Source organism: Pithys albifrons, chromosome 4 (genome assembly GCF_047495875.1).
Source record: "Pithys albifrons albifrons isolate INPA30051 chromosome 4, PitAlb_v1, whole genome shotgun sequence".
NCBI lineage: Eukaryota > Metazoa > Chordata > Aves > Passeriformes > Thamnophilidae > Pithys > Pithys albifrons.
Genome location: NC_092461.1, coordinates 25,362,131 through 25,387,566, shown reverse-complemented (window position 1 = coordinate 25,387,566; position 25,436 = coordinate 25,362,131). Strand labels below are relative to the sequence as shown.

At 40.0% G+C, this 25,436-nt stretch overlaps 1 protein-coding gene across 1 annotated transcript in view; it reads left to right on the top strand.

Annotated features, from left to right (window-relative positions):
* DAP (death associated protein) overlaps window positions 1–25,436 on the top strand; it is a 58,863-nt gene that overhangs the window by 29,322 nt on the left and 4,105 nt on the right. The window contains exon 3 of the mRNA XM_071553695.1: window positions 24,756–24,798. Within this exon, the coding sequence (XP_071409796.1) occupies window positions 24,756–24,798 (43 nt within the window). The remainder of the gene's footprint in view (window positions 1–24,755; window positions 24,799–25,436) is intronic.

The window sequence follows — 25,436 nt, the reverse complement described above, 5'->3', positions numbered from 1 at the left end:
CAGGAAGAGCAGTACCACTCAGCAGGAAGAGAGTATCATAAAAGCTGCGTTCTTGATGGAAGAGGTGTTTTGAAAGAGAAGAGGTTTGTGTTGTAGTTAAATTAACATGTGTTCTCTCGTCAAGGGACTGCCTGTCCGGTTTAATTTGAAATGAAACTAATTGTTAGTCTGACAGCTTGATGTACTGGGAAATGCAATAAATACATTGGTACCAAAAATCATTTTCAGCTCTATTATCTAACTGTTGTTTGACTTAATGAGAAAGGAAGAGCTGAAACATGCATGTTTTTAGGAACAGCTGCCTGTAAGTTTTGCTTATGTAGAAATAACACAAGTTTTTGTGCTCTTTTCATGAGATGCTTTTAAAAACTGTTGTACTCTTGTTTCATAATCTTTGCTAATTAACATAGGCATAAAATTATTGCTAGCTCTGGCAACGTGTTAGTATATTCATCCTGATGTTTTTGGTTCTGTTAATATTTTTTCCCCTACTCTGGCATATCTGGTACAGAGAGCAATCTGAATTCCTTAAACTACCAAGATGTACAACCAAAGAATTGATTTGCATTTTTGGTCATAAGAGATTTCATTAGAATCACTTGAACTTTAGAGAACTAATTGCAAGCGTATTTTACAGCTGGTATTAAAAGGACAGCAAGGTCACTTTCTCTGATCAAAGTGAAGACTGAAAAGAACTGCTTGGCAACTGGCATAGATGAACTTGGAGCTGATTGTATGAATCATCAAAGTTTTATTGTTATCACTTCAAACTAGTGTAATTAGGCATTACCTTTTGGGCAGTCACAGAATGCAGTTGGTTCTCTCAAAAATTAAAAGCAGTTTGCTGAATGCTGCTGTGAGGCTGGCTGTGAAATACAAGAGGCAGTGGTTTGTCAGGAAGGTAAGACTTCAGGACGAAGTGCTGTCTTTGTAGGCAGCTGTCTTTACTGCTGCCATCAGTTTCTTCTCTTTGCTTTGTTCCAGCAGTTGTTTGGATTCTTCTGAAGAAGTGACATAACTTTTATCAGCTCTTCTTTGTGACAGTGGCCAAAACTGCACAACCATACCAGGAAGATTTTTAGCATAACTTTCAAGTTAGGTTCACTCTTAAATATATGTTAGCATTTAGTTATTTTCTAAAGGATTGCTTTTCTCGCTCTCACTTTGCAATCTGCTGTCTTCTCTGGAGGGATACTGGTTATTGGTTGGCAGCAGGTCAATGTTCTGTTTTCTGAAGTTCCTTTTTGATCCTTCAGCAAGAAGTAAATCAGCAGGGGATCCTGGCTATAGAAACATCCAGGGACTAATGTCTCCAAGCAGTGATTAATCAGAGCTAAAGAACAGTGTGGAGAATCCAGGATCCTGAGGGGATGAATATCTTCCTAGGACAAAGAAGGGAGGGTCAAAGAGTTAGAGGGGGCTCTTGGAAGGAAAGATTACAATTTTCTGAAAAGGTAATGGGACAGTGGTTGTGTTGAGGGAGAGACACCTGGACTGCACTGGATAGGACAGAATACTGAGGGATAGGCCTGCTGAAATTAATAAACACCTAGATAGAAAGAGAGAAAGGAGATCAAAATCAAGATTCAAAGTGGAATGGTAGAAGGGATTAAATTTGAGAAACAGAAGGGAGTTCGGGAAGATGTATTTGTGTCTAATGCTGCTGCTCCTGTTCCTTTGTGGCCAGAAACTAGACACAAGATGTTAGCAGAGTGTCCTTACCTCACTCTCTCCAGTGCAGAGGGTGACAGCCCACTACTACTGTCACTTTTGGCTTAATTAACTAATACTTCCAGTGAGTGTAACAGTCTACAGTGATGACACTGGGATGGTTAATATGATGAAATCTGTTTTCCAACTTCACTTGTTTAAAGCAAATTGGGAGATTTCATCCTATGCAGGCTTACCATCTAATGAGCTGTGTGCAGCCCTGTACCACTTGTGAAAGGGATCTTCAGAAGAGCAAAAAAAAGCTTTCTCCTTTTTCCTTACCCTGCTGCAAGAAAGATTTTATAGCCTAAATAGTATTACTAGGCTAAGCTAAGCTTAAAAATAACAGAAATGCACTTACCCTTCACTGACTTTTGGTATGGGGTTTTCTTCTAAAAGTAGTGGGAGCTGCAGAAAACCTGTCAGTTCTTTCAGACTTGAGAATTCAATAACAACTGGTTTAGGTTTAACTTTTCTTAATTGTTAGACATCATGTTGAAAAGATACCAATCAGAAGCTCCATATTTGCAAAAGTCTTAAAGTAACAGGCTTCAAAAAGCAAACTAAACCCCCCAAACCTAAGGATTGGAGTTAAATGAGCTCCCATCTATATATTCACTGACAGACTTTAGCTCTCCAAGTTTCTTCAGAACTTGCTTTATTCCCAGAATTTATGCTATTAAGCAGCTACTTGCTCAACTTTTTATAATCCCACTGAATTTCCTGTGGCTGTAGTTCCTATTTATTACACTTTAAAAATCTTCTTTCCCAGCAGTTTCTGAATAATTTCCTCATTAGCTTTTTGATAGTGTTTATAAGTTGTGCTTTTGGCATCAGTTTACTTTTAAAACATTCTTAAGGTATGAAGAAGCCGAGTTTAACACTAAAGTGCAGACAGTACAGTTAAGTGGCTGGCCAGCTTGACTCTAAGAACCCCTCATGTTAGAATACTTGGCTTGCATGTAGCACTTTGTATCTTCCAACTATAGCTCCTGTTGCCTTTATTTGCATTGGTCTTTCTTTCATTGAATTGAGGGTCTCAATTTGAACACTGTAAAACAAGAAGAAAAAGGTATAAGCTGTGGAAAGTTTAGTTATGTCATTTGGTGAGTATAGCTTGGCCTGTTCTTTGGGAAATGACTAGACTGCTTTAGTCCTAGATGTTTTCTTTCTTGAGCATTCCCCTAGTCTGTTTGCTAAACCCTTTGCACCTGCAAGGGGACCTCTTGTGTAATCCTTATTGATCACCAGAGGTCTGTTGTGTTTGCTGAAGAAAGACAGGGTTACATGAGGGTAACATACAAAAGAAATGAGTTGAGCATTCAGTGCAATTTGTGAATTCTGTGTATTAGTAGACAAACTGAGTAGAATCATCTAAATTCCGTTAAGTAACATTCATTTCATACATGCCCTCATCTCGCTCTTCTGTCAGTTTCTCAGCCTCTTTCATTTTAAACAATTCACATACCATTAGCACAGTTTTATTTTCTACCTGGATAAATGCTAATTGAGAGTGTAAGTTTAACTGAAGATGGTTTAAGATGTATGCTGGCACCAAAGGCCATGGTGAGAGTTCAGAAATGTCAGGTTGGATGGGAACAGATGAAGACAAAGAACTGTTGGTAAGGTGAATAGCAGGAAAGTGATCACTGTGTCTCTGTGTAGTCATTAGCACTTTTGCTGAAGGTTTGCAATTGATCACTATTAGGAGCAAATTGCCAGGTGCAGATTGCCTAAGTTCTAAGCTTCTTACAAATCATAGCATCTTAAGGACACAGTCCAGACTCTGGATAATAAGGTAATTTAGGTTGCAGAGGGCCTTGAGAGATCTCCAGTGTAAGCTCAAAGCAGGGATAACTGTGAAGTCAGATCAGAATGAATATTTAAGCCTGATGGAGTCAAAGATGGAAGCCACACAATCCCGACAAGCAGCCTGTTCTGCTGCTCCCCTGTCCTCATGGGAAGTTTCCCCTCACAGCCAATATGAACCTCGCTGCTGTCTCGCACCACTGCTGACAGCCTGGCTCTGTCTTCTTGGTAATCTCCTTGTAGGCCTTGGCAGGCTGCAGTTTGGCTTTCCCAAAGCCTTTGTTCATGCAGATTGAACAAGCCTAGTTCTCTGAGCCTTTCTTTGCAGGATAAGTGGTCTGACAACTGAGCATCTTGATGGCCCTCAGTGAGCTCACACCACTGTATGGATGATTTGGGGGTCCAGAACTGGATGCTTTATTCCAGATGTGGTCTAGTGAGCACTCAGCAGAGCAGGTTAATTTCCAGCTTTATATGCTGCCAGGGAAGACTGCTGGCTTATGTTCAGCTTGTTGTTCACCAGGAATACAAGAGAGAAATTAGGTGTATTAGTTGTAAAACAGTCTGATCTCATCAGCCTCATCATCTATAGCCTATATTTCATAAAGTTATCACTCTGTGTCACGTTTCTTTCCAATTTAGCTTCAAGTGTTTTTACCTCTTTCTCACAGATCCCAATCTTTTGTCTTTTTTGTTTTTGTCTCTTCCTGCCTGGCCTGTGAAGCTCATATTTAATGTGCTTGGATGTCCTTGGTTGAGCTGGAGCTGTCCATGACAGAGTGAAAAGGGTTCCTCCTCCCCCCAACCAGCCAAGGGAAAAAGAAGAGAGAGAGGAAAAAAAACCACTTCAAACTAGGTTTATGCTGAAACTAACTACATGTATTCATACAGAAAAAAAAGAAAATTAGGAGAAAACTACAATATAACACACACACATTATACATATATAACAAGAAATAACTTCCCACTCCCCAGTTAATACAAAGTAATACTCCAAAAGACACCCTGCAAGACAGAGAAAGTATAACAACAAAATATTTCTACTTCCCTGAACTCAAACAAAACGCAAGTAGCGGCAGCAGGAGCAGGGCCTAACAGATGAGAGCAACTGTGGCCCCTCTTCTCTGCACTCCAGCCATGGTGGAACTGACTAAGCCACTCCCACACACTGGATTTTACCCCCTTTGAGATGATGTAGTATGGTATGGAATACAATATCATTGGCTGGAAGAAGTCAGCTGTTAGCTAGCTCAGCCCAGCTTAAATCAGCTGACAATCCTAGGCCTAGCTGAACTTTAAAACCTAAGTTTAGGCCCACCTGGCTAAACCCATAACATTGGATCTCCTGGGATTTTCAATTATAACAGTGTATAGTAGGGCCAACCCATAGAAGCACTGATGATAAAGAATAGCCAGTGTTCTGTGTGTTGTTTTTTGAGGATATTGCCATCTGCCATCATTGCAGGATGGTCTCATTTGGCCTATGAAGCTTTGAGAAATCTTGTGCAGGGGGAACTTTATTTGCTTTGCCTTAGCCATGTGTAGCAGATACCTACAAGCACGGGTGGTGTATCTCATTAGACCTCCTAACATAGCTGGAAATTTAGGTGAGATTTTGATCTTGTGGATCTTTGTATTTCAAAATATTCAGACATCTGTTTTGCACCTGAAGATTCCTACACATCTTGCTGTAGGCCAGGATGGGAACAATGCTGTCTCCTCAACACCTCTTTTTTTTTTGCCACATGTGCAAATGCCAAAGGGGAATGATCTTGATGAAGAAGCAGCAGGTGAGACTCTGTCTCAATACAACAGAGCATATACTACATACTATACTACACTATATGCTCAAATAATATCTGCAGAGCATATACTATGTACTGTGCCTTCCCTTGATGATAGTTATTCAAAGAGTTAAGCTACATCCCTGTTTTCCAGAGGATCAGCACTTTCTGTGGTAGATACTTCTACCTGCAGAGGGTAGACAGCCTTGTTGCTGTGGAGGAAGTCCAGTCCTGGTTGGAACTGTCTTGGTTCTGCTGTCAATCACACAGGAATATATCAAGGTGCTGTGGGGATGCAATCTGCAACGGTATGGTGGGTTCTCCTGGTCCTGGGGCTTAGTCCATTACCCAGGAGAAAATGTGCTCCCCCAGTGCCCCTGACCACGTGGTCCCCTGGGAGCTCGAAAAGGACTTACACAGAGACCACAGTAGAGGGAGGAGAGAGAGGGAATGTTTATTTCTGCAGGTCAGGGTTTATATGGACCTTGGAGGGATCTAAAACCTACCAATAGGAAGCAAGAGGGGGTTTGGGTGTGGGCCAATGGGAACCAAGGCATTTACATTCAATAGGAAGGGGGTCAGGTAACATGAATGTTGCAACTTCCCTCCAGACCCCTGAGATAGCAGGTATCTCAAGGTATCCTGGGAAGGAGAAGCAGTAACTTTGCAAAAAGACATTTAAACAACCATTTTGTACATTTAAACAACATTAAAAACATCAGTTGTTAAAGCGTTAGAGGTGGCTTCTTCATTCTCTTCACAAATCCATTTCTGACAGGACTTTCTCCATTCCACGTACTGTAAATCAATTCTCACATCAAGATATATTTTTAATAAGAGGTAGTATGATCTGACTTACAGCTACAGGTGTTCAAGTAAGTACCCCATGACTTCTGTTGTGCATCTCTTCAATATCTTCGTTGTTTGCATTTATCTTCCCTTAGCTGAATTGCAAGAACCAATTGATCCCAGAAAACAACCCTTAGCTAATCAATCAGTGGATCTTAGGGTAACTGGGAGAAACAGAGGTAATTTTATTGTTTGGTTTTTTTTTTAAATTCAGAGGATAGTAATTTAGGCCATGTAAGATTATCATCTGCCTGTTCCAACCAAACAGTTTAGCATCTCAGAGAGTGCTTCTTGCCATGGATAAGGGGTTCATTCTCACCAAGCCAGACATTATCTTGGATCAAGCTCTCATAGTTAAAAATCATTTGCAATGCATGAACTAATGCTGCCAAATACAGCACAGGAGTAGCTGGTCAGAGATACACTGGATTTATTTAAAACTGTGTTAGTAGACCTGAGCACACAGAAAAGTAGAAAGCTTAAGATCTAAATATCTGTATTATTGTGTAAATGGAAAGAAATTTTGGTTTAAAGCTTTGTGTTTTCAGTAGCAAAAGTTTGGCCCTGTATCTTAGAGCAAGAGAAACTTGTTATTTAAGGGTTTGATATTGGCCTTACTTATGAAAGATGCAATTCTTCCTGGCTATGGAAATCATCTCAGCCAAAGCCAACTTTAATGTGAAGGGTATTATATATTCCTTTTTAAGAGGATGTTGCAGATTCCTGTGACCAAGCTATAAACAGGCAGTTCCTGGACCCTAATTTCATTTGTTTGCCATTGTTATTCAGTGCAGTTGTAGAATTATTTTTGTGGTGTCACTTTATCAGTGGTTCCATATTCTATACTCTCAGAACCAAATTTTTCAAGTCTTTCATTTGGTCCAGTGACTCTTGACAGAGACTGTTTCTTCTATCATGATTCTGCACTCCCACAAAATGGGATTAAACAGCAACCAGCCAACCTTTGGTCAGCTTTATTTTAGAGTGGAAAGGCTAATGGGGGATAAAAAGGAGTTTACAAGTTAATTTTCATGAGATTTGACTAAGATGCTGCTGTGTCACAAGTTCACTGATCTTCTGTTGAGTTTTTAATGTCTCTTAATTCACACAGTTTCTCTGAAGATGAACAGTGTTGACTGTAGAGGCCCATTGCTTTCCAGTTTGTTTGTCTTCCAGGAATTTTACATCAATTTTCCCCAGGCATTTTTAGGAGCTCAAGGTTTGTCTAGACCTTCTATCAGTGACACAGTAATTTTTTTGTGTTACTTGTACCACTTATTTCAAATAGGCCTCCATATAGTAATTTCTGAAGTTGCCATACCCCAGAAGTCTCTTATCTGTTAGATGATTATATTAGAATGGTTGAACTGTTTTACACAGAAGTTGACTTCATAAATGCAAAGAACGAGGAGATGGAATTCTACTGTGCAATAGCACTATGTAAAAACTATTTTTGTAGATAATAACTTTCAAGACCATAAAATGTAATACTGCTGAAATTCACTATTCTGCTGGTGTTCACAGAGGAATGTACATGTATATAGTTAATTCTAAACCATAAAATGTAAATGTGGATATCTTCATCACTTCATGAGTTCATAGTTCTCTAATTATCTTTTGTATTTATTTCAGAGTAATTAGTGCATAATCTGATTCTGTGTCTCAAAAAGTTTTGAGTGCTTTATGTGGAACTATATTTGACACTCAAAGATTCATTTAAGTTAAAAGATAAACAAAAATAAAATCTTTTGAAGAATAAAATATCTTATTAAATTTTGACATTTCAGTCCCACCCTTCCAAGAGCTTTTTTGTTTTCTTGACACACCTAACAAACTCTTGAAATAATAATAAGAAAATGCCCAATGTTTATAAGCACTTCAAAAAAGGCAGTGGGAAGGAGCCAGGGAACTGCAGGCTGGTCAGCTTCACGTGAGTTCCTGAGAAGGTGATAGAGCAGCTAATCCTGGAAACCATTTCCAGGAACTAGAAGGACATGGAAGTGAAAGGAGAGTCAACATGGGTTCACCACAGGGAAGTCATGCTTTGGAAACTCAGTGAACTGCAATGAAAATACCACCTTGATAGACAAGGGGAGAGCCTTGGGTGTTGTCTGCCTAGGCGTCAGCAAGGCTTGTAATGCTGTTTGCCATAGAGAGGATATGATGGAGCATGGGCTGGATGAGCAGGTGGCGAGGTCGATTGAAAACTGGCTGAATAGCTGTGCCCAGAGAGCAGTGATCAGTGGAAGGAAGTCTAGTCAGAGGCCAGTAGTTGGCAGTGTACCCCTGGGGTCAGTACTGGATCTGTCCTGTCCTGTTCAACATCTTCATTAATGATTTGGGTGATGGGGCAGACTGTGTCCACAGCAAGTTTGCATATGACACAAAACTGGGAGGAGGGGCTGATATGGCAAAGGATTGCATCCACTTCTGGGCTCCTTGGTACATGAGAGTGTTGGAGCTACTGGTCAGAGTCAACTCAGTGAAGGGCCACAGAAGTGCTGAAGAAACTGCTCTGCTATGAAGAGAGGTTGAAAAAGCTGGGAGTGTTCAGCGTGAAGGTTCGGAAAGAGCTTTCCAGTATGTATAAACACCTGAAAGGAGGGTGCAAAGAAAGGGAGCCATGCAGTTTTCTGTGGTGCCCAGTGACAGGACCAGAGACAGTGAGCACAAATGGAAATATGGCAGGTTCCTTCTGAACATCAAAAAAAAAAAAAAGTGTTTCCTGTGAGAGTGACTGGACACTGGCACAGATCTCACCGAGAGGCTGTGGAGTCTTGAATCTTGGGGATACGTATAGAACTGCCTGGACATTGTTGTGGGCAGCCTGTTCGAGGTGGCTCAGCTTGAGAAAGGGCTTGGACTGGATGATCTCCAGAGGTCCCTGCCAGCCTCAACCCTTTTGTGGTTCTGTTGTGGACTGCTCTGTAATTAGAGTTCTGTAATTTGTTTTATTAGTTTTTTCATTGTTTGTCTTTTAGACTTGGCTCTTTTAGTTTGTAAATGATTGAAAACAGTTCTGGTTTATGAAGTTTTTCGATAGTAAGTCAAGAGAATAGGTTAGTAATGAGTGTCCAATACTCCAAGCTGACTTAAGAGACTTACATTGAAGAAGTCATGTAATCCAAGACAGAAATTTAGAACCAGTCTGAAGTGTAGTGGCAGACCTTTAGTAAGAAGGACCCTGGAGGAAAGCATTTGTCCTTTGTGCCACTGTCCAGGAGGAGCCACCCAAGCAGCACGTAGTAGAGATTGGATGATGCAGGAGAGGCCTTTTTGGAGTGTGACTTTATGCAGATATTCCCCACATGTTACATACTGGGTGATGGGACAGTGTGAAACCAGCTCTTGGTTATCTGTATAACGGTACTGCTCCAAACTGTCTGACCAATAGACTGCCCGTGTCAGATGAGTGCAAAAAATGCATATATATGCAGTGACCTGAAAAAAAGAAAAAGCTGGTGATCTTCATAGTAAAACTACTGCCATGTGTGTTTGAGCGTCCAGAGAGACAGCCTGCCCTGAGCACTGACCCAGCACATTCACTGCAGGGATGAGTGTTATCTGTGGCCTGGCATCTGTTTATGGGCACTGCTATCAAAGCCTGAGCTGCAGTCAGATAAACCGCTAGGGAAGATACTGAAGTGCAGGTCTGGGGACAAGGTCACATTAGCAACAGTGTTTGAGTTGGCCTCTGCTTGCGTAGCCTGTTCTGTGTTTAAAAGGACTGTGATCTTCTGGGCTGTCCAAGTCCACATTTTTTCACAACACTCTATTTCTTTATCCTTAAAACCAAATTGTGGAGAGAAAAAAAAGCCTATGTAAGGTGGTGAACAACTGGCTGTTCATTTGTGCTCAAATTACTTTCAAGTTTTTCCCAGTGATTACATCAGATATTTCTCTTTTGTCATTCTTCTGTGACAGTGGCGCTGCATGCTGAATCACACATTGTTCTGAAAATTCAGGAATGGTTTCTCAAGTGCAGGTACCCTACTGCATACTCTTCATTCAGTTTTTGTGGTACAGTGTTTCTGTTAAATCAGTAGAAATTGTGAATGCTTAACCCCTTTGGAAATCGCAGCAGGGTATACAACTGCAAATACCCAGAGGTCAAGGTTTCAGACTGCTTTTGAAGCTGTTGCATTATGTGCACAACAGCTGAGGTACTGAATAGGTTTCCTTAGATTTTCCAAGGACATAAGCACCACCAGATTACACATTCCTGTTGGTATGTTAATATTTTGATCTGATCTGAAACCTGACATACCTGAAATAATTACAAGCCTTCCTGAAGTTCTAAATGTGCATTTCCATTAAAAAACCGCTACTGGAGTCACACCTGTCTGTCTGATTTAAGTCTTTACCTAATCTGTTCCTCAAGATTACCATACTTGAAAGAAATGGCAAAAGCTGATAAAAGTACTTCATATGCCAAGAGTGACAGTGAGATAATATTCGGTGAAATAAAAATGAGACTTTCTGACCACTGAGTGGTTGATGAGGAAGTTATGAGAGGCTGCTTGCCAGTTTGTGAGACCTAGAGAGAGACAGGAATCACTCCACGGAGGACTTTCATAATAATGAATTGGCTTAGCTTGTATTTGCTGGAGCGTTTCCATTCTGTGTTAACACCCTACTGTTACTCGAAACTCTGCAAAGCGAGTGCAGACTGAACTCAGCATGACTCCTGCTACTTCCATGAATGATCACAGCTCTCCCTGTGACACAATGCCGGGTATGTGCTTTCTGTCTCACGTTGTGGTTGTGTCATGCCAGCACAGACAGATACGGAGAATGGGCAATTTCCCGTGTGTTTTCCTTCTGCTGTTGAGAGTTGTGGTCTTTCTATTTCAAATGCTAAAATCATAACCCTTTGATTCATAAAAGATTGAGGGTCTCCAGTGGTTTATATGGAAACTAGGCTTCTGGAAATAGCAGAGGGACCAAAACTCATCCGTATATGCCTGGTGGTTGATTACTGCTGATAGCTTATCAGTGCTTTTCACAGGAGTTGCAGATCTGTCTCTTGATGATCTTTCAGAAGAATGACAGTGCTCCTTTTCTCTCCATAGGCTACAAAACCTTTGGATCGTTTCTCCATGTGACATCAGTAAAACGAGGGGAGAGGGGAATTGCATATATCTGACTGTAGTTAGTCCACCCACACAGAAAAGGGGGAAGAGTATTTGTGCCCCAGCGTTGGCTCCCTTTGCAGGCTTAACAAGGTCATAGCCAAGCTCTTTGTCTGCATGAAGAGCTAATAAGCCCATGGCAACCTGCCTGTTACTGGTACCCTGTGGTATCTACGTCAAAGCACTTCATAGGCAGATCAGTGGCATCTTGGCATTGTCTTTTCATGTGCTTTCCCTTGATGGCACTGTTGTCTACAAAACCAGGTAGCCTGTTCTTGTTACATGAAGCGTGTTCCTCGCTATCTCTTCTGCCCTGTTATCTGGGCCTGTCACAGGAGCTCACACACTGACTGTGTTTAGGAAGTTTTTCCTGATGCTTATTCACCAGTACTGCCAAAGGAGAGGATATCCTTTTTTCTTCCTTTTTATTGCTTCCCCTTTCCTCTCCTACTGTACTTCTGCCCAGTACATGTAAAAGTCTTGAACTGTCCTTGGAAAGAGTGGGCCCTTCTCCTCTTACTTCCGCTCTCACATCAAGCAGCATGATTGCACCCTGGTTTTTCTGACCTGTGGATTGTGCTATTATCGTCTCTGTGTTACATCAGGAAGCCCTACTCTTCTCCACAGCAGAGCGTCACAGCAAAACTTGTATTTCTGAGTAATGCTCCTGTGCACTTTTTTACTTTCTACTTCTTCTGATGTGTTGCAGGTATGAATGAGGGTTGCTGCTGTAAAATTCATGGAAATTTCTTTACAACTGGAAGTAGCTAGAAGAGATGCCTCTGATAGGCAAAAATGAAATTAAACTTCAGTTTGCAGCTAGCCATGATGTAGCAGCAGTGGCATTGCTGTCATCTGGGTGCTGAGGGTATGTCTCCATGGGCTTCTTCTGCATGAAGATTTTAAATAAATATGACAGGAGCCCAATACCCTTCTGTCAATTTTAATGTCACAGCAGCAAGCAAATATACACAAGAGGTCTGTCTCCTCTCTTGACAGTGCAGGTTAATAACAGGAATGCCACATTGGTTAATACAAAGTTTTCCCATAAATACAGAGGATGAAAATTAGAAAATTATTTGGCCTTTAGATAAATTAAGGACATTCTCTTTCCACCTGCTCTTTTTGCTTTTTTATTCCTGATGATAAACGCAGAATGAATGGGTAGGTATTTGACATGAAGAGTGTGCAAAGTGATTGTTGATCAAAAAGTTACACATACCAATTTATAAAATGAGATTTCAGGAAATAATGTGAATGGAGGATTGCAAGTGAATACAAGTACAAGCAGTAAATGTATCAGACATTAAGGTGGCTTCTTGTGTTCTTATTTTGAGTTTTTAAGCAGAACTGTCTGACTGTGACCGAACCCCTGTAGTAGTACATGTGATTGGTGTTTCTTCAGGCCTAATCAGGTACTACATACTCATTGATTCACACCTTTATGTGTCTGGGAAAAGCCTGAATTGTAGTCTCGCCTCACCATTTGTTTGCACCTACCCTGTGCAAATGGGAGCTGCTCTGGGAATCACTGTGAGACTGACCACAAATAGATACCATTTCCCAAAATACATTATTGTTACTTCTGGCTTTGTTGCGTTTCATTGACCTTTTGGTCTCTTACGTTTTGCTGTTTGGTCTCATCTGAATAAAAAATTCAAATAATATCTCTCATTTTCAGTTAAATGAAATCTTGACATATTTTTCGTGCCCAATTTTTAAAGATTATCTGTACTGTAAGTTACAAAACCAGAATTTTGAGCATTAATGGAGTGTGATACCTTTTCCAGACACATGTATTTCTGTCAGTATGATTTCTACTGTCTTTGTCTCTTATTGTTCACACTCTTTCATGGCATGTTTTTCTGATGTGAGCAGGATAACCATTGGAATCCTTTCTTGATGTTCTTTGACTTAGCAATCTCAGGGCACTATATCTTTATTTTTTTTATTAAAGAAAAGAAGAAATATCCACATTGATGCAGTTCCTCTAAAGTATTTTTAAAACTTCTTATTGCAGAGGTTTTCAGCTGCATCTAAGATCATGTGAATTGAGAAGAGTTCAGCTGAATCAGGCAGTGCATCATCTTGCACTTGAGCCTGCAGCAAAATTTAGTTGCTACAAGTTCCAGATTCCTGATCTCCTCTATTAACACGCGAAGTGATTATGCTGTAAGTTACAGACATGTTTTCTCAGAAAAGCACCAACTTTGGAAATATGTTATCCAAAGTCATCACTTAGAAAATAAACAGTTGGATGATTAACTTGCTGTTGTTGCACAGTTAATGTGTAGTTATTAAAAACAACCAGAAAAAGTATTTGTTTGGGAAATAACCCTTGGGGGCTTAGAGGCTATTGGAGGTAGCTAGAGGTGGAGGGGATGAAGGGAAGGATGGGGTCATTACCTCCTTCCCTGTATCCTCTGCCAAAAGGTACCATTAAAAATTTTCCTCTGGTTCTTGCTCCTGCAGATCTTGAGCTCCCTCTAACCACTTGCTTTTGTAATGAAAACTAAACAGGGATGTGTTTTATACTGAACTCTTTAAGTCAGCATTACACAGCTGTTTAGCTCTGTGTCCTGGCAGATTGAGGAGCCTTAGTGGTGGGAAAGGAAATAAGAACATGTAATGGAACCAAGAGATAAATAGTGGAAAATACATTTTTGTAGTGAAAATGTCTCATATTTACAAAATGTTTCTTCAAAATGTGAAAATTGGAAAAGAATAAGGTAGGAGTAAATCACACCACGTTCTGACAACTTATGTTAGTGTAGTGTTTACAAATTGCACAACAGGTTTTGTGTATGATAGAAGGTGTAGTAATTGTGGCAGTTGCTATTTTCACTTTTTAGTTGTTTGAAGACCTGATTGCAGTGTTTGTTTTCATTAATGTTCACACTGACATACTGGGACTCCACTGAACTATAGGGAATAAAAATGACCTTCTGAATCAGGAGAGATCTCTGCATTTGCCTGTTAATGGGCTTCTACAAGAAGTGTGTCCTGCTTAATTACTAAATTAAAAGCCATTAATGAAAATGTTTCTGTGTCCAAATACACACAGGATGACAGAGGCACACAGGTTTTTGAGGCATACAGAGGAATCAAGGAATCCTTATAAACATGTTTTTTTGCTAATTAATCTAAGCTGTTACTTAGATAGGTAAACTTTTCAAAGGTGAGTAGGCTAATGATTTCTTAAGTCAGCTCCTGTTATTATATTGTCCCTTGTTGTAACATCCAGACAGTGGCCAGAGGTACTACGGCCAGGCAGTTCTGGAAGAACTGCATTTGCTGAGCAAATCCTTCAGCTAGAACTACAGAAACATAACTCGTGACAGTATTCCAGCCTGAGCCGTCCCACCAGGTAGTGGATGAAGTAAACTGAGTTATTGTCTCTTTTCTGTTGTGATGTGTATGAAAAGGACTTGTTTAAAATACTAGTACCAACTACCAACATAAAGTACCAACAGCACTGCTGCTGTTAGTAAATGTAAACTCAGCTGAGACAGTTCATGCTTGTTTTATTTTCATTCCTCAGAGAGGAGTCTGTTTGTCCTGGGGAAGCAAAGTGAAGCAGCAAAGCTATGTGTGCATCACAGGCAGACAAAATGTACTCCAAGCATGCTCTGTATGGCAGAAGGTAATGTTGCCAGGTGGTCAGCTGCCACCCTGCAGGTGCTGTAGTTCTTCTTTAAGGAAACGAACTGCTTTCACTGTTATTAAAGAAATTAAAGGCATTCAAACAAATGAAACACCAGAACGTGACAGATCTAACAGATTGAACTAGAAAATTAGCAGTCATTCTTGCTAGATTAACAGAAAAATCACTAGTGGTATTGACATTCAGTAGTTTGTAGTTGCTTTAAGATTTCTACATCCCGTTGAAGTGAATGGGTACTACTTTAGAACTATATTCAGATTTAACAGCACATTGATCTGTTACCCATTTGCATTGTCTTGGCTTCTATTATCACTCTACAAAGACAGACATTTATTTCACAGTGAGTGAAAGCTTACCGAGTAAGAACTTCTCTTGGCATCCTTCAGATTATAATGCTTTGAATCCCATTGCTATTGATTTCCTCAATGTAATTTTCTGTGCATTTTCCTGGTACCAAGTTCCGGTCCCAATTACAGTGGAAGTGTTGCAGGTTGTAGTAATATCTGATATTGACCTTCTAGATTAAACTCTTAAGATAAATATAGAGGGGAGAAACAGCCTGTTCTGATTGTGTTCAGGTGAGTGAGTGTTTCTAGATGGAAGATGAAGATGCTGCCTTTCTGACCACCATAGCTCAGCACAGGTGTGGTAATGGTAGTAGAGAAATGAAGTGGTTGCTTCCTCTCAGGTCAAGGGAGGTCAGTTTCTCTGTGGAGAGATTATATTTCTCCAAGTTTATTTAAACAAAAATGCACCCATGTCTGAACCCCTTTGAGAGAATTTTGTCTTGCTTCACATTAAAAACCTACCTGGGATAGATGTATGAGGGGCTAGTGGGATTCTTGCTATCAAAAGTAAACTGTTTAAGTGAAAAACATTTTAAAATTCTGTCTTCTATTACACCTTTGCAAGCTCTGAATGTAAGATTACATACTTAAAGAATGTTTTGTTTTCTATGTCTGAATTAAGAGGAATTCAGGTTCCAGGTCTTACTGGTCTCTTACTCCGATGACAAGATCTGTGTCTCCACTTGCCCCTGGGGCACAGGGAGAATTGTGTCAGTACCTTCAGCAGAGTGAACTAAAGCAAGTTCCTGGCCAGTAGCAGCCAGCTCTCACAATCTTCAGCATGGGATCTGATACTACCAGAGTATCTTCATGACCTTCCTCAACACCCTTTTTATGCTCAGAGCTTTCCCAGGAGCAACCTATTGAAATGGGCAAGAACTTCATCATGGTCTGTTGTGCTGTGGGCAGAGCTGTTTACAGTTGCGGAATGGAAACCATTCAGCATGCATGGTCTAAAATTGGGTTGAGAAGGCTCCTCACGACAATTGTGTGGTTGTGGAAGATGATGTAGTATTTCTTTATGTCAGACGCATGCATGCATGTTAAGAGTTTGTGTCTGCACTGTCATTGGGGGTGATAAGAAATGATACTGCAATTGCTCAAAGCAGTAGGGGAGACTGAAAGGTGCACATCTGCTAAATGATTAATACTGTGAAACATTGGAAAGCAAGATTCAGGTTACAAATTCTTGACAGGAAAGGTTGGAAAATTCCAGGCCACTGATCTGTGTCTCTGAGACAAACACAGATTCGCCTGGGCAGGAGTGAGAAGATTTTCACCTTCTCATCTGCTTCAACCTTCTTGTGTCTTGCTCACTGCACTGACATCCTGTTTTCCTAGTCCAGTGACATGCTGTTTTTCCACAGTTCCACTCCACCTTTCATCTGCTGGGAGCTGGAGGAGCTACAGCAGTGCCCCAACTGGCTCGTGTGTCTGTAGCCAAGAGGCTGCAATGCACGCTCATGGCCGTGATACTCTCAGCAGCACAGAAGGGTGTTGCTGTCGTGGGACCATGCACAGGGATGCACTTCAGCACTCAACAAACACGTGGAAGACTTGGTCCTCTTTCCCCTTTGCACCATGGTCTTTGGTCATTTTGCAAATTCCCTAGAGTATACTTCGTTTCTTATTTTATGGTTTCCTTTGAGTTGTGTAACCATTTAAGCACTACTTGCTTTATGTCAGTTTTCATACCTGTCTTTTTTCCACAGTTAAGTGCTTTTACAGATAATTAAGTGTGCTGGTGCTGCAGTCACTGCCTGTGAAAAGTTTGTCATTGGTGTTTCACTAAGAGCTCGTGTAGATACTGCAATAACAAGGTTGAATCTCAATAAATCAACGAGCAGTTGGAGAATTGCAGATATTTCTCAATCCTCTGAGTCTGTAGAAAAGGTGAAATACTCAAATCTTCATTTTGTGATCAGAAGACGACATGAAAGAGAAATTTATTCTCTGATAGCAATATCATGTACAACAATATAGGTAAGAGGTGGTGGATGTCTTTCTTAAGTAATTTTCTTTTATGGCTAATACATGCACTAAAACTGAAGATGAATGAGAGGCTGCTGAGATTAATCAGGCCATATGCTGCAATGAGTTGATAGTGAATGTAAGAACAATGAATGTCAATCAGTTGCTGTTAAATGTAATGGCCAGTGATTTACCACCTCATTAAAAGATTGGGGCACCCAATTTGCTTGTATGTGAATAGCAAAACAAATAGTAATTATATTTCCTGATTGGCCATTGAGTTCTTCCTCTAAACTTGCATTAATTTTGCCTGCATAGGAAGGGGAGCAATTTAGCAGAGTGGAAACGATTTTGTGGGGTGTATCGGTCCACAGCCTTGGAGACAAGAAAATTGTTTTCCAAAAGTAATGTCTGTAGGTATGTGTATGAATTGTGTGTGTGTGTGTGTGTACATAGTGAAGTTTATAAAGATTTGGCATCAAGGGGAAGTACTTCTTTTTATTTGTTTTAGTATTCGCTGCAGCACCTGGATTTCCTTGTTCTCTACTTAATGTACGTGAGACTCAGAGGTTCAACACTGCCATCCTGTGGATGATCTTAAAGGTCTGAAAGCTCTGGCAGATAAATAAATGACCTCAACAGGATAAATTGTCATAGAATATCAGATACTGTATGTCCCCATGCAATCAGCTAAAATATTTCCCTCTGGTAGTCAGTCAGACTAATTATTACTCTTCTGTCCAGAAAATTAATAACCTAAACCAATTACAACCACTGGGAAGGTATTTCAGGCAAGCTGATGAGCAGTGTGCTTGTTAGTTTTATTCTCTTGCTGAGAAATGTGTTTTTAATCATCTCAGTGTGGTTTTAATCATCTTGAAATTTATTTTTGCAGACAATGCCAGAATCAAAGGCAACTATGTAAATTCAAATAAGCACCCCTATAAAGAAGTATCTGGACATCTTTAAAGGGGCATTAGATTGAAACTGAGTCTAGTTAACTTTCATGTTTCATAACCAGAAAATATGAATTCCCGAACAACCTTGGAGATTAGTCTGGGAGGTTTGATAAGCTGGCCACAGAACTTTTCATTCCAGAAATAAAAGGGCAGGATTTAATTCTGAAGTTTTGTTGACTGAAGATGAAAATCTGTTTAAAATACTTGGAGAAGTTTCTGTTTATTCCAGGACAGGACTGAAATCCGCAAAACTTGCTCTCATTAGGGAACAGTTGGGGGATCAATGAGTAACTACAGATCATACTATTTCATATATGGTTTTTATTTTGCTTGCCTAAGCAAATTGTAAGGAAAGTGAATCATATTTATTTGGAAATGAGCAGGAAAATAAAGGGCAAGCGGCTGAGCAGAAGGTTCTGCTCTTTTTTCAAGTCCCTGCTGTTTTGGGGTGCTTGAGGGGCAAGGGGTGTGTTGTCTGTGTGCTGATTTTGTCTGTGGTCAGGGATTTGGGTGCATCTCCATGTTCTGCACTGGTATCCTCTGGTTTGTAGGAAATTCTCCTTTGCTTTCTTTGTGGCTCTCATGGGAATTTCTCCTTTGCTTTCCACAGCTGGAGCCCAACTCTGAGTCACAGCACATACCCCTGAATGATTTGCTTGAAACAAGGAAACACCAAGTTACAAACTCCTGTTACTCTTTAGGGGTTAAAAAGGATGACGGAGTTAGTGGTTCCGAAGTCTTTGATAAACACATCATGCTATTATTTATATTTTATTAATATATTCCATATGTCTGTTTGCCAGGTTTATTTAAAAAAAAGGTGATTGCCAGTGATAAAACATAGCATTAATCCCCATGAATATGAAAAGATAAATATGAATAATTCCCATTTAGATGATTAGTTTAATGGAGTTTTAATGATTTAACTTTTTTTAACCTATTTTGACAAATCTTACAGCCTAACAAAAGCTTTGCATCTCTACAGTTCTGACCTTTCTAAAGCAGACTAAACTGTTCTAAATGTTGGCATATGACAATTTTGGTATTGATGTCTAATGGAAATTTTTATATTGATGTCTTATTTGCAGGATGTTCTGCATTTAATTCTGTGGTATTTTAAAGGTAACTGCTATTACTAGTTTTAAATCTATGTCTTCTACAAGTGTTATTTTTTACTTACGCTGGAAAGAAGGTAAATGAGAGCAATATTATCCACTCCTTTATGTATTGTATGCAAATAATTCCTAGCTCTCTCCTTCTGTACAAGGTTCTTCATGCTCTCTCAGCTATTTTTTCCATCTTTATTTCTGCTCTAGTTCTTCGCTTAGGGTGTTCCTGGCCTGAATAAAGTATTTTAATTTAGGGATACTGTAAAGTACTATTTTTACCATTTCTTTTTCTCTTTCTTTATGTGTCTTGGCATATTATTTTGATTTTTATGATCACCAGTGTAAATGGAGCATTTGCCTTCTACAGTGTCTGGCTACAGTAAGACCCATTTCCCATTTGAGGAGGTTTTATAGTTCATGTGGAAAGGAATGATGCATATGCAGGGTCTGTTTCCTGGTTTGTCAACTCTAAATGTCGCTTTTTGTTTTGGATTGCACTGTGAGCAATGCTCCTAGTCCTTCCTCCAGGATCTGCTGCTCCAACTGCTGCTGGAGAGCAGCATCAGATCCCATCCATCCCATCAGCTAAGGGTGCAGTGGGCAGTGTAGGTGCTGCAGACGGCAGAGTGACTGCAGGTGCTCATCCCCACACGGCTGTGGCAATGTGCTCTGCTCCCCTCTGCATTTGGGAACACTGAGCCAGCTGTGAGTCTGTATGATGAGTGTCTGTGTGCACTGCATAGCCTCTGCACGTGTGTAAGGGCGGTCCCGTGGTGTAATGGAGAGCACTCTGGACTCTGAATCCCAAGGTCCTGAGTTCAAGTCTCAGTGGGGACCGTCGCCTGGCAGTTCAATGCCTCTCTGCCATCCCATCCCGTCAGATCTCGGATGCTCAGCAGGGTCAGCCCCGGTTAGTACCGGGTGCTGTGACAGTCCCGAGGACTTCACTGTCATTGTCCAAGCTCGCTCGGCCGTGGCAAATGGACCTCAGGACTTAAATGGTGGGGCCAGTTCTGTGCATGCTGTGCCTCACCTAAAAAATCCACTGTGCAGGCTGGAAGGGCACATGGGGAGGACCCTGCCCAAATCTGCGTTCATGAAGTCTGGCCATACATACTGCACGTGTATGTGCGTTCACTGCCTTTAGAGATAGATACAGCCAGCTCTGAAATGGCCTGTTAAATTGAAAAACTATTTCATTGGAGTTGGATAAATACTTACCTGCCCTATGTGTGTTTTGTGGCCTGTAGGAGATTTCACAGTAGTTCCAATGCCACTCTGTTTGTCTTTACAGTATGTCTGTTCAACTAATCCCTCCAAGGTAAAGGAATAATATTTTAGTATTATTAATGCTTCATTTAATGTAGTTAATGATCTTTTCAGGTGTTTCATCTTCTTTATGATTTACTTGCCATGTCAGATGAAGATCTTATTTAAGCTAAGTATTCTGAAATAATTAAAGCATTTTATTTGAATACAGTCAAGATAAATGAATCCAGTAGAGAATCTGATGTTAAGCAGGTGCAGCATTGCACATGTGAAATCAGGGTAAGTTCTCTGAATGCTCAGATCTTAACAGATGTGTTCTTTTTCTCCATATGTTACAATAAAATAAGGATTTGCTCTGGAAGTGTTGACACAAACACTAACCACTCTTGGCAAACACACTGTTGTGTTCCTTATACAGTGTCAGTTATGGCTATTAATTAACTTTAAATAAATGTGTACATTAAATAGCTCTAAAGCACATATATGTATAAACAAAATCAGGTTTTGTCAGAAAATAAGAATCGTTTTTTGGCTTTCTTGTTTACTGATGCCTAGACAAAGGAGTGCTGCATCTTCAAAACAACATCTGTCAAACTGATTTTCATCAGATTAAGTATATCCTCAGAGCAACCATCACAGTTTACAAAATACTGGAAATGTAGGTTGTGCTTTGCATAAAACACCAATAGAATTTAAAGCACTTGAAAAGGTTTTACAAATATAGTGATGATAGCCTGTGTCTGCTCTCCATTTTTGCTTCTATTTTTGGAAGGTTCTTGGGAAAGATAATGAGTGATGTTGCAACACTGTGATCCCAGTAGATGTCCCAGAGTGCAATTATGGAGTTACAGTCCTGGCAGCTAATCTGGGTCCACAAAAGGTTTGGGAGTCTGGCAATAGAGATTGAATTTATTGTGACAAAGTTCATCTGTGGAAAGATTTCTCTCATTAAGAGGGAAATAAAAGCATGAATCAGTGACTGATTATTCAGGCCTTTCTCTGATCCATTGAATTCTTCATTAGTATAGATGTCCAATTATATATGCTCTGGCTTGATTCTGGCTCTATAGATCATCAAAGCTAATGAATAATATTAAATTCTTAAATATTTTTTCTGGAACAATATAATCTGGTAAAAATGAGAGGAAAGACAGTGGTTTTGACATATGAGACCATAAATACTGACACACTCAATCATTCACATTTCTGGCCAGCTTTCTGTCTTTTTTCCCTGCTAGGGAATAATTAATGCATGGAAATGAGCTTGCTATTAGACTGACGTGTCTTCCATAGGAGTGAAGCATTTTGCCTGTGTAATGAGTTAAGTACAGAGGTGAAGGCTCATTACAGTGTGTGCCCACAGCCAGGTGTGGAAACTGAAGTCAGCCAGAAACAGATGCCCGTATTTCTGTAAAAGATCTTTGTAGGTGGAGGGTAGAGGCACTTGAGCTGGAGGCCAGGTCAGCCTTCCCGTTAGTTCTTCTGTTTACAAGCTGTAATTCTAGCATAAAGCAAGAAGAGTCCAGTCTAAAATGGATGGAGAGGATAAACAAGGAGGAGTGTGAAGGAGAGATCTGTTCTAGATGCATCTGAGAGTAGATATGTTTTTGCAGCTCTGATTTCCTGTTAGGTTGTTTGCGATACGTCAGTGCTATCCTAAAATGTTCAGCACAAACCCTGGGTGAGTCAGCCTGAGGTGTTTCGGTGCCTGCCACACACCACTGGGATAGCCCCAGTCAGTGTCCTGTTTCTAAGGCAGTGTAACTAAAGGTGGCCACAGAACCAAGTCCATACAAACACAGCTGAATATCTTATTTTGTGATGGAGTTCAAGGTAAATCCTTTACATCTGAAGAATATAATTTTTACCAGGAAGACAGTATAGCTGATTTTTGTCTTCTTTATAAAGATGTACTGGCTGCATCTGTAGTACTACCTGAAACATAATCAGACTGGATTTTAGCTTAACTAAAAATGATCTTTGTAGGATCTTCAGCCTAGTTCCTGAGACACAAGAACATACAAATAAGTTAAAATAAGTACGGAAATGTACCAAATATTCTAACTATCCATCTCTATTATGTACTTAGGGAACTTAACACTTGCAAGCTTGGGTCCTTTGAATATTAATAGCATGGAATTTCAACAGGAGATCAAAGTTTCTGAGAAGATTTTTTCAATTTGCAGTAGTAAAATCTGTGTTTGAAATAACCATGATGCAAGAGATTCCTTCTGGTTGTCATTTTTGGCCAGAGCCATGGAGCATTGCACTTGTTTTTAAAGCAAGAAGGATGACACAGCAGATAGTACAGTGGGATAGTTGGCAAACAAGTCATGGCGCATTCAGCAAATACAGGCTCTTTTGGGGAGGTTTTGATGGGAACTTCATGTGTCATCCAAGCATAATGAACACTGAAAGGTCATGGTAAGAATATAAGACAAAATTCTATCTGACTTGACTTTCTATCTATCCAGTATTGTTAATAATGCAGTGTCAAGCACAAAACTGTTTCTCTGAGTGTGACTAAAGCCAGATTCCATGTATAGTTAAGAATAACTTGCCACACTTTTTTTCCCCCCATTTGTTGTTCATTTCTTTTGTAATGTCATGGTGTTAGTTTGTGAGTTGTACCTTGAACCACTATGTTTTCTCAGTCAGAGTTATTTCTTTGAGTTTGTTACTCACTATTCAGGAAGTATCATGCAGACTGTAATATACTGATTGGGTCAGTACAATTAGGGTGAAATTAAGGTGTTTTACTACCTTTGCTTGTTATTAGTATTGAAAAAGTCTAATACAGCTACCCAAATATTATTTCTTATAGCAGAAAATATCACTGTTACTCTTTAATGAAAGTAGTTTAGAGCAGAACTCCCTTTCTTTCTCTGTTTTTCTAATCCAGTCTTTCTGAATTTTTAAAAATGTCTAGAAGGGATTCTGAGCTTTATTCAGAGACTGTGTAGCAATACCATGACTTAAACAGAGCTTAGGCAATATTTATAAGTTCATTATATCAAGGTCTAATACTGTGCTAATTGTTATCTTAGCTTCATATAACATCATGTTAATAAATTTTTACAAGCTGTGTAGTTGTAAAGTACATCTCAGTAATCACTATCATTCCTCTAATAAATCATCTGATTTGTGTTTGCTCTGTGTTCTTCCAACCATGTGAGCCATAAGATCACAGGGTAGAGCCCTTCTCATGGTCCAGGTTAACAAACCCCCTGCTCTGAGTCCTCAGTTACAGACATGCTGGAAAGGAGGGACGCCTTTACCTGGACACTCTCCTTGCCTTTGTAATGCCTCAGGTTACAGGGTTTTCTTAGACAAGAATTACCTCTATTGTGGAGAGTTTCTGGAGCTCCAGCTCACAGTCCTTCTGCAGACTCTGTGCAGACGTATGATGTTAGTTGTCCTGGAGACCACTAAGTTGCAGAGTGTCTGTAATTCAGACACTGGCAATGCCACCAGGGCGGACAGCTGGATGTGACTGTGCTGTGGCCTCCAGGTAGAAGGGGGCAGTTCAGTAGATCAGTGACCCAGGGAAACCAATGACTCATGCTGACCAAACTTCAGATTCTACCTATGGAAAGTCTGTTCCTATTAGCATGGATGGAGGGTCAGCAAATGAAAAAGCAGAGTACCCTTTGCTGCATGGTTTTTAATCTTGAAAATCTATAGAGTGTTGGTTTTTTGAGACTCAGAATCCTTATTCATTTGACTGACAGACGTAAACTTGAAATTTATTTCATTCTCTAACACAGCAGTGAGTTTAGTCCAGCTGCAGTTTTCAGTACAAATGTACTAAGCCTAAAGTAGTGCTGGCAGCTTATATATAAAATTTGGGGATTAAGAAACAAATGCAAACAAAGACTCTCAGCTTTAAGTAAGAAACAGTGTTGTTGGACTAGCCTTTTGCTGCTGTCACAATCAGTGTGAAGTAACGGCAGCCAAAACCTCCAGGTTTGTTTTTGACTAGAGTAAGTGCTACTAAGGCAATAGTCATTTGAAGAGGAAAATTGCCTTGTCTATTTGAAACATTCTTTAATTGCCAAAAATGCCACTTCTGTTTTGCATTGTATGTGTGACAAATTTTTTATTTTTACATTCCAAACAACTGGTAAAAATAATCTCTCTTATTTTTTTCAGCCCACCTAAACCAGCGGTGTTCATCTCTGGTGTCATTGCTAGGGTAAGATTATCATGACATTTCTCTCAGTCATAGAAAAATTACTGTAGGCTTTTCAGAATTATCACCGATCAGAGCAAAATTAATCTTTTTCATAGCCCTTCCTCTTCTGTGTGAAGAGGCTTTATGTTTTCTATATTCATGTAAGGCCCTTTAAGCATTCTTTCTGGGTTTGTGTGAAATTGAAATTATTTATTGAAATTACTTCCACCGTTTTACTTTGAATTTTAGCACTTTAAGTTTATTGGATCATCTTTTTATATCTAAGCTCGTTATTACTGCATTCATTTCCTTTGGAAGCAGTTGCATATTAAATGTGCTGCTATAGCTTTGTCTGTGATGAAGAGCAGCACTTCTGTCTGTAGGGATACATGTTTGAAAATGGGTTTCAGCTGCCCTTTGTGCCTGGAGGTACTTGGTATTCAAGGTGTTATTCCCTGGATTTTTAACAGCAGGCACGACCTAGAAATCCATAAACTGAATCATTAGTGTTAACTAGCCACTGATCATGTGATCAGTAATTTGTGCCTTGTGCATTGTGACAGGGTTTGTATTCTGGCTTTATGCGATGGTTACCGTTACCCTGACGGCCTTACATCCCTGGGTGTGGGATGCGGTTGTGTCAGATCCTGTAAGTGGAA